The sequence below is a fragment of the Nansenia antarctica genome, assembly GCF_963989245.1.
Source record: "Nansenia antarctica genome assembly, chromosome: 18".
Lineage (NCBI taxonomy): Eukaryota > Metazoa > Chordata > Actinopteri > Argentiniformes > Microstomatidae > Nansenia > Nansenia antarctica.
This window is the reverse complement of record NC_137691.1, coordinates 5,070,294-5,080,293: the sequence shown is the minus strand read 5'-3', so window position 1 is coordinate 5,080,293 and position 10,000 is coordinate 5,070,294. Positions and strand designations below refer to the sequence as shown.

The 10,000-nt window shown below is 52.1% G+C and overlaps 1 protein-coding gene across 1 annotated transcript in view; it reads left to right on the top strand.

The window, feature by feature from the left end:
* Positions 1-10,000, top strand: part of LOC308173499 (inositol 1,4,5-trisphosphate-gated calcium channel ITPR1-like) — a 135,592-nt gene that overhangs the window by 76,589 nt on the left and 49,003 nt on the right. Inside the window, 1 exon segment of the mRNA XM_080548529.1 lies at positions 7,777-7,909. Within this exon segment, the coding sequence (XP_080404655.1) occupies positions 7,777-7,909 (133 nt within the window).

Below are 10,000 nucleotides of genomic sequence, written 5' to 3'. Positions count from 1 at the left end.
TGTGTGTGTGTGTGGGGGGGTGTACAGTATGTATTTTCAGCCCTCCACATAAACACCTGTTCAGAGGCTGCAGCTCTGCAGCCCTCCCTGCCCTCCGTCCAGCTCTGATGTCATAATGGCAGCAGGAAATAACAGGCCAGCCAACCTCGCCCTCTCTCTCTCTCTCTCCCTCCCTCCCTCGCCCTCTCTCTCTCTCTCTCTCTCCCTCCCTCCCTCGCCATCTCTCTCTCTCTCTCCCTCCCTTCCTCGCCCTCTCTCTCTCTCCCTTCCTAACCAATCTCTCTCCCTCCCTCCCTCTCTCTCTCCCTCTCTCTCTCTCTCCCTCACCAATCTCTCTCTCTCTCTTTCCCTCCCTCCCTCGCCAATCTCTCTCTCCCTCCCTCGCCAATCTCTCTCTCTCTCTCCCTCCCTCCCTCGCCAATCTCTCTCTCTCTCTCCTTCCCTCGCCAATCTCTCTATCTCTCTCTCTCCTTCCCTTGCCAATCTCTCTCTCTCCCTCACTTGCCAATCTCTCTATCTCTCTCTCTCCCTCCCTTGCCAATCTTTCTATCTCTCTCCTTCCCTCACCAATCTCTCCCTTTCTCTCTCTCTCTCTCCTTCCCCTCGCCCATCTCTCCCTTTCTCTCTCGCTCTCACACCATTTTTTTTTTCCTTTTCTCATTTTTCTTCCTCCCTCTCTTGGCCCCATGTGGATGTCATGGCATAACTTCTCACCTTTTTTTCTCTCTCCTGTCCTCCTTCCTCCCTCTCTCTCTCCCTCTCTTTCTTTAGCTCTCTCTCACATCCAACCCTGCACACACGCCCGCTGCATGTGCAGGGTAAGAGGAGCTGGCAGTGAGTGTCCGTGTGGCTGTTTGTGTTTGTGTTGTTGGAGGCCCACCTGCCCCCCTACCCATCCCTCCTACCCCTCTCTCTCTCACCCTCCTCTCCTCCTACCTACCTCCCTCCACTCTCCCTCCCTACCTCTCTCCCTCCTCTCCCCCCCCCTCTCCCCCCCCCCTCCCTCTCTCCCTCCCTCCCCCCCCCCGTCTCTCTCCTCCGTCTGTGGAAAACGCCCTCAGCGTGACTGATACACTGCATCACCTTGAGGCCCTATAGTTCTCAACCGTGTGAGTGTGTGTGTGTGTGTGTGTGTGTGAGTGTACAGTTTAAAAAAACGTCCTATTTAGGTCACCCTTAAGGCACATGAGCTTTTCCCTCGACGGCCAGCCCTTGAAACCCGCCATAGCGGCGGCCTGACTCACTGTTGGTTCAGGTGTGTCATGTGTGAGGTGATGTACAGCCTCAGAGAAGAAGATCGCGGCTCGACTGCGCACGCTCGCATACCTCCCTCGGGGACGGGGGACGGGGGGGGCTGAGGTCAGAGAGGTGATTCGTTCGTGAGTTGCCTCAGTTATTTAAGACGTGTGAGTCAGTTCACACTGTCACTGAAGACCTTTTCTCAGGTTGGAGGGAGAGAGATAGGAGTGAAGCCAGTCAGTCAGTCAGTCAGTCAGTCTGTCAGTCTGTCAGTCAGTCATTCACCAGGGGCCTTAAAGTAGTTCCAATGCCGTGTGTCTTTTGTTACCGTGAGGTTTTCTCCCCCGACCCAGAATGCAACACAGTTACAAGTTATGAACGGGTGGTGAAAAATGAACCCAGTAATAATCCTGTAATACTGTGCATTTTTTCCCTTTAGCCTCAGCGGCTGCTCCCTACCCAGAGCCCTGTGGTGACGGGGACATTCCTGTCATGAGCTCATAGCAACCCAGGTTCAGGTTTACGCCCAGGCAGCGACCCTCCTCCGTCGCTACGGCTACCGGTGCCAAGTCGAACACGTCGTACCCAAACCGTTGTGTCGGTCGGTCGGTCGGTCGGTCCAACTCCTCGTTGTAAGATGAAAGCCCTTTCACAGGTTCTGAGGAGGGAATTAGGTTAGGCTGCAGTCGAAAATGACAGAGCGGACCTGTGTGTTATTTAGTTAACTTGGCCTGGTTCTGGTTCCTGGGTCCCGGCAGGGCAGCTCGGTGGTAAACCCCAGGTTCCGTTCCTGTCACGGCCCGGGCCTGAGCATGACTCAGTCGTCATGCCTGCTAAAACACTAACACATGTGCGTGTGCGTACACACGCGAAAAAACACCTCGAGGGGGAAGTCTGTGTGTTTGTGTGTGTGTGTGTGGGTGTGTGTGTGTCTGTCTGTGGGCCTGTGGGTCTGTGTGTATGTGTGTGTGTGTGTCTGTGTGTGTGTGTGTGTGTATGTCTCTCTGTGTGTGTGTGTGAGTGTGTCTCTGTGTGTGTGTGTATGTCTCTCTGTGTGTGTGTGTGTCTGTGTCTGTATCTCTGTGTGTGTATGTCTCTGTGTGTGTGAGCCTGTGTCTGTGAGTGTGAGCGTGGTGTGTGTGTGTGTGTGTGTGTGTGGTGTCTGTGGTGTGTGTGTGTGTGTTTTCTCTCTAACATGGAAGCGGAGGTGAGGCCCGGCAGGGGCTTGCCGCGGGGAGATTCCAACTCGGTGGAACGGTTGTCGGGGGGGGCGGATGTGGCGACCGCGAGGGGTTACTCTGAGGTCACTGCGGTTGAGGAGCGTGGGCGGTTGAGGAGCTCGTATCTGCTCTGATCAGCAGCCTGTCTGAAGGCTGCTGACTGGGATTGATGTGGTCATGGTGGGTGGGGGTGGGGGGGGGGGGAATCTGGTGAAGAAGCCACGTCGATGTGTCTCTCCGCTACGCTAGCTATCCTCCTGACCTATCTGTGCTCCTCTGCCTCACGTACCTCCGCCACACCTCAACTACAGTACCCTACTTTGCGTTTTTTCTCTTTCATATGAAACAGAGATACAGCTTTTTTCGAAACCCAGAAAACTGGTCTGTATCAGAAACGTGTCTGTGAGACACACGCCAGTCTCTCCCTGCGTGCTACACTGTACATTGCAGAGGCATGCCAAACATTTGCGGCCCTGTCTAAACACGGTATATATTTGGACATACTGTCCTGTAGGGGTATAGTATACCGTGGCGGACGAGAGGGGTGAAACCTGACTCTCTGTGTGTGCTGCGGTGGACCGTTCCAGACGTACAGTACAGTACAGTGACCTCTCTGACACAGCCATGTGACGGGGCCCCTCCTTCTCTGTCCTGCCTGTCCCTGTCCTGCGTTCTAGAACCCTCTGTCCCTGTCCTCTATTCTAGAACCCTCTGTCCCTGTCCTCTATTCTAGAACCCTCTGTCCCTGTCCTGCGTTCTAGAACCCTCTGTCCCTGTCCTGCGTTCTAGAACCCTCTGTCCCTGTCCTGCATTCTAGAACCCTCTGTCCCTGTCCTGCATTCTAGAACCCTCTGTCCCTGTTCTACATTCTAGAACCCTCTGTCCCTGTCCTGCGTTCTAGAACCCTCTGTCCCTGTCCTGCATTCTAGAACCCTCTTTCCCTGTCCTGCGTTCTAGAACCCTCTGTCCCTGTCCTGCATTCTAGAACCCTCTTTCCCTGTCCTGCGTTCTAGAACCCTCTGTCCCTGTCCTGCATTCTAGAACCCTCTGTCCCTGTCCTGCATTCTAGAATCCTCTGTCCCTGTCCTGCATTCTAGAACCCTCTGTCCCTGTCCTGCATTCTCAAACCCTCTGTCCCTGTCCTGCGTTCTAGAACCCTCTGTCCCTGTCCTGCATTCTAGAACCCTCTGTCCCTGTCCTGCATTCTAGAACCCTCTGTCCCTGTTCTACATTCTAGAACCCTCTGTCCCTGTCCTGCATTCTAGAACCCTCTGTCCTTGTCCTCTATTCTAGAACCCTCTGTCCCTGTCCTCTATTCTAGAACCCTCTGTCCCTGTCCTGCATTCTAGAATCCTTTCCCTGTCCTGCATTCTAGAACCCTCTGTCCCTGTTCTCTATTCTAGAACCCTCTGTCCCTGTCCTCTATTCTAGAACCCTCTGTCCCTGTCCTCTATTCTAGAACCCTCTGTCCATGTCCTGCATTCTAGAACCCTCTGTCCCTGTCCTGCGTTCTAGAACCCTCTGTCCCTGTCCTGCATTCTAGAATCCTGTCCTTGTCCTCTATTCTAGAACCCTTTCCCTGTCCTGCATTCTAGAACCCTCTGTCCTACATTGTAGAACCCTGTCCTCCATTGTAGAACCCTGTCCTTGACCGTGTTGGCGGGGGACCCAGAGTCCTGTTGGCAGGGCCAGAGGTGTTTGCTGTGTTTGTCTCTGGTGTTGTTTTGGTGACAGATGCGGCTCCCCCCTCTAAGCTCCTCCGGGTCACTGCGGTTCAGTGGCCTGGTTCCCTGTGAGCACGGTTATGTAACCCTGCTCCTTGCTCCCCCCCCCCCCCCCTCCGCTCTGCTCTCCTGTTTATGTTGATGTCATTAACGTGATTTCGCCGGAGCCTGCTGTTTTTCGTTTTTTTCTCTCTCTCGAGCAAACAGTTGTCTCTTGATTGTAGGATTGTGTTTGTTTGACGTAGAGCGTTCCCTGTTTTCATATTCAGAGGAGAGTGGGAGACCTCTGAGATCTCAAACGGAACACGAGCTGCAGTGGGACAAGTCCCTATTTACGAGAAGAGCCTAAACGCCTCCATTAACACCTCCAACCGATACTGGATTTTAGTAATCCGTGTACAATACTTTGCATAAATGAATGGGAGTAAAAAATAATAATAAAAGTCCATCCTGTACGTCCTATTCTTTGATATTTCCTTATTTGGGGGCCGCTATTCTGATGCCTCATCAGACGGTAGCGCTCGCTGGGAACGTTGTTGAAACAGTGGTCCTAGCGAGACCGTTGGATCTCTAACCCCTGCACTTCCTCGTCGATATCCCCATCCCCACTGACCCCCCCCCCCCCCACCCACCCACCCACCCACCCCCCTCTTCTCTTCTCTGACCCCTCCCTGACCCCCCCTCCCTGACCCGGGCCAACGCTCACCGTCGACGGCATGGCGGCACGCCCCCACCACAGCTCCTCGCATGTGTACCGTCCCCCGTCCTGACCGTAAACACGCAACAAGGGCCTGAACTGTTCATTAACCCCCCCCCCCGCCTTTCGGTTTGTTTGTCTTGGCCGTTTCACGTTGCATGACGGCTAACGCTAACGCTAACCCCCCCCACCCTTCTGTTTGTTTCTGTTGGCCCGCTGCGCTAACCCACCTACGCTGCCGCTACACACCAGGAGCTGGATCTGAACCAGCCGCAGAAACTGCTGGAGGACCAGAGGAGGGTAGGTACTCGACGACACGACAACACCACCTTTTAACCCCCCCCCCCCTACTAGAACTCCGAAACGCTTACCTGAAAGTGAACTTTGACCCCTGCTAAAAAAAAAACTTAAAGTCTTAACCCTAACCCTGACCCTGACCCCGGGCCTGAGGCTCGAGCACTTACTCTGATCGACCTGACGACGACCTCGGAGGTCGAGGTAAAGGCCGAACGCCTCGGGGGCCTTTCGCTGAACTCTAACTTGGGTGAGGGATGGTAATAGCTAAGCCCTCTGCTGCCAACATTCTAGAACCCTCTCTACCTGTCCTCCATTCTAGAACCCTGTCCCTGTCCCCCAGACTCCATCCTCTAACTCGGGTGAAGGATGGTAATAGCTAAGCCCTCCGCTGCCAAGGCTATATTTACAAGGCTGTATTTACAAGGCTGTATTTACAAGGCTGTATTTACAAGGCCGTACACACCATTGTGGGGTTCAGTGTGTCTGTCACCGCATGTCAATAGTCTGAAATAGTCTAAAGTGGCCTCCTCAGCTGAACGGGGTGAAGGCTACTACCCTGGCGGCTCATTGGTCTAACACATCAGTGTAGATCACGGGGGGGGGGAGGCTGGCGGAGTTAGAAATCGGAGGACGGCCCGGCTCCCTGTAATGCATGGAATGGAATGAGGGAAAGTCTCATTCCATTCCTTGTGTTTTACAATGAGCCCCGTCCTCTGTTTTCTAACCTCCGCCAGCCTCCCCCAGTCCCCACCCTCTCCCCCTGGGGTAGATATGGGAGAAGAGGCGGTGGGGGGGGGGGGGGGGGGAGGAGAGACACTTTGAGCTGTTGAAATGCAGAGGTCCTGGTTCTCCTGGCAGTAGCCTGTCGCTAACCTGGGCTAACGCTAACCTGGGCTAACGCTAAACCTGGGCTAACGCTAAACCTGGGCTAACGCTTACCTAACACCTAACACAGCTGAGCCCACCCACCCATGTTCTGTACATGTCGACCCCTGCGCCCCCTCACCACCCCACCCCCACAGCCCCTCTTGTGCACTGTGTCTCCAAGGTAACCATTAGTGAAAGTCAAGGACGCTGTGTGTGTGTGTGAGTGCGAGTGTCTGTGTGTGTGTGTGTGTGTGTGCCTCGCTGTCTAGCGTTCGACTACAGTACAGTACACACACACACACACACACACATTGATCCGCCTCACGCCAGTGAAAGACGAGGCCCCCAGCAGGTCTTCATTCCTCATCTATTTCCGGAATAATCCGCCGATTCCTGTCGGCACAGCGCGTAACCGGTGGAAAGCAGGACTTATGTAACTCTCTCTCTCTCTCTCTCTCTCTTGGTCTCAAAGACACCCACGATTGACTGATGACACACACACATACACAGACACAGACACACACACACATACACACTCCACCGCCTTTCCCTCCCTCCCTCCCTCCCTCCCTCCCTCCCTCCCTCCCCTCCTTGTCTATACACCTCCCCCCTCGGAGAGAGAGAGAGACTTGTCAGGTACGTATCGGTTGGTATAGGCTCCCGTTGCCGTGGCGACCGCACAGTTGCGCTGCTTACTCCTCGTCAGGAGTGGATGAGTCACCGCGTGGGAGAGTTGGCCTCACGTCGGCCCGTCAGGACCCCAACACCCACTGCCCGACTCACACGGCTCTCCTTCAAACTGCCTGTTGTGACGGAGAGAGAAACACAGAGTTGGGATGGCTGGCTGACATGTTGTTGTTAGTGTGTTGGTTATTTGAAGAACTTGACAGCGATGAAGAGTGTGTTGCGCGTGCATGTGTGCGTGTGTGCGTGTGTGTGTGTGTGTGTGTGTGTGTGCGCGTGTGTGTGCGTGTGTGTGTGCGTGTGTGTGTGTGTGTGTGTGTGTTTGTGTGTATACCTTTTGTTTTCAGGTATTGTGTGTACGTGTTTAACCTGACAGTCAGTCATACAGTGGCGTGGGCCGACTGGCACAGGTCACCTCAAATCCCTTCTCCCTTAGAACCTCTCAATCAGTCAATCATTCAATCAGTCAATCAATCAATCAAATCAAGTGGGGTTATTGGCATGAAGATGGATCTACTGTGTACAATACAATAGAACACTAGGGCAGCATGTGTGTGCTTGTATTGTACTCCCCCTCTAGACTCCTATCTGTCTATCTGTCTGTCTATCTATCTATCTATCTGTCTGGCTGTCTATCTGTCTATCTGTCTGTCTGTCTATCTGTCTGTCCGTCTATCTGTCTGTCTATCTATCTATCTGTCTGTCTGTCTGTCTGTCTGTCTGTCTGTCTGTCTGTCTGTCTGTCTGTCTGTCTGTCTGTCTGTCTGTCTGTCTGTCTGTCTATCTATCTATCTATCTATCTATCTATCTATCTATCTATCTATCTATCTGTCTGTCTGTCTGTCTGTCTATCTATCTCTCTATCTATCTATCTATCTATCTGTCTGTCTGTCTATCTATCTATCTACCTATGTATCTATCTATCTATATGTTACCCCCCCTCTCTCTCTCTCTCTCTCTCTATATGTTTCTCCCCCCCCCCCCCCCTCTGTCTCTCTATCTCTCACATCCTAGTACCGTACATCTCCATGTTCTCCTCTCTCTGAAGGGCGAGGCGCTGAGGCAGATACTGGTGAACCGTTACTATGGAAACTTCCGGAGCGGCGGTGGGCGGAGGGACAGCCTGACCGTCTTCAGCAACGGACCCCTCGTTCCCGTGGCGCCGGGCAAGAGCCCGTCAGGTGAAGGAAACTCCGTCCCTCCCACCCTCCCTTTTTTTATCTTTCTTTTTCTGTCCCTCCATTTTTGTGTGTTAACACTAGAACAGCTGTGCCTATTTGACCTCCTATAAGAGCCGCCTCTTTACAATGCTCAAGCTGCTATTTACACAAAAAGACCACTAGTTGGCGCGTCTTGTAAATTGGCCTGCTTCCTACACCGAAAAAACAGCAAAATAGCTTTACACTAGCTTATCCTGATGTGATTTAGAAAATGTAAGGATACTGGGTGGTAGAACGGCACATATCTAGGAAAAGTCATGAAAGGAGGGTCCTGAAATTTGATCGAGTGCAAAGATAGAACATTTTTATTTACTCACAGGGGTCAAATGGCCCCTCATGACTGTTCTAGTGTTAATGTTTCATTCTAACCAAAAGTGCTACAGTAGCTTAGCGTGACGCAGTTTGTTGTGGAGTCGTTGTGCGTGATGGAGTTCAGAGTATCAAACCACAACGTCGGGCCTTTTTTCGCGCGTTTCCCCGTCCTCCCGTCCCCCCGTCTTGAACTCTGGACCTCTGGGCCGCCCGCCAATGTCAAGAGGCCGTCCGGTCCGGTGTCACTATAATACAACAGTTAAATGTCAAAGTCCACCTCGAAAATTGATCCCGTTGGCGAATAAGGAAGTTGTTTTCCCTCCGCTGAAGTGATGTTTTTCTACGGTTATGTCAAGGCCTCCCAGTCCCCACAACACGCGGTGCTTTTATATTTCGGCGTGAGCGTTACATAACTGTGGGTGGCCTGTATCTGTTCACTGTTTCAGAAGCCCAGAGCTGGTGATCTGTCACACAGCTTAACTCCCACCAGCCCTGTGTGTGTGTGTGTGTGTGTGTGTGTGCGTGTGTGTGTGTGTGTGTGTGTGTGTGTGTGTGTGTGTGTGTGTGTGTGTGTGTGTGTGTGTGTGTGTGTGTGCGTGTGTGTGTGTGTGTGCGTGTGTGTGTGTGTGCACACAGGCACACTACTGTTATCTTCACCTGATAAGCAGGTCATTGTGTGTCTATCTGGAGTCAACATATCGAGGCAATAAATCTTTTGATACTTTATTTTTTTTGATACCTTTCCATATACCTGCTTTTTGGAATGCAGGAAAACAATAAGGAGCATATACGGTATATATACATACAGTGATAAGTATGTGTTTATATGCAGTGTTATCGTATTTGGATACATATTAAATATGTACTTCCCAGGAGGCAGAGTATATGTATATATGCAACGTTATCGCGCCTAACATGGTGGCGGAACATTCAGATGCACTGTTATCAGGCCACGTTTATAGCGCCAATAAAATCCCCATATTCACGCCAATGCACCATATAAAGCTGCACCACTGACGCTCTTCTGGAAAGAAAAAAAAAGTACCAAATATCCCCCCTGTTTCTGGTTCACCGTGCCTCGCATGTGCGCTGAGACTCTGGCAACCTGCCAGACCACAGGAAGTTTCCCCCCTCCCCTGTTTGATCCAGTTCTCACTGTTGCTAGGCGATGGGCTTTTTACTTCCTGTGAAAACGGCCTCCTGCACCTGTTCAGAGAAATGAGAGCCTGAGGTCTCGTGTGTGTGTGTGTGTGTGTGTGTGTGTGTGTGTGTGTGTGTGTCTGTGTGTGTGTGTGTGTCTGTGTGTGTGTGTGTGTGTGTGTGTGTGTGTGTGTGTGTGTGTGTGTGTGTGTCTGTGTGTGTGTGTGTGTCTGTGTGTGTGTGTGTCTGTGTGTGTGTGTGTGTATGTGTGTGTGTGTGTGTCTGTGTGTGTGTATCTGTGTATCTGTGTGTGTGTGTGTGACTGTGTCTGTGTCTGTGTGTGTGTATCTGTGTATCTGTGTGTCTCTCTGTGTGTCTCTCTGTGTGTGTGTGTGTGTGTGTGTGTGTGTGTGTGTGTGACTGTGACTGTGACTGTGTCTGTGTGTGTGTATCTGTGTGTCTCTCTGTGTGTCTCTCTGTTTGTGTGTGTGTGTGTGTCTATCTGTGATCTATCTGTGTGTGTGTGTGTCTATCTGTGTCTATCTGTGTGCCTGTGTGTGTGCACGTGTACTGGTGCCTCATTCAGTGGGAATGTCCATG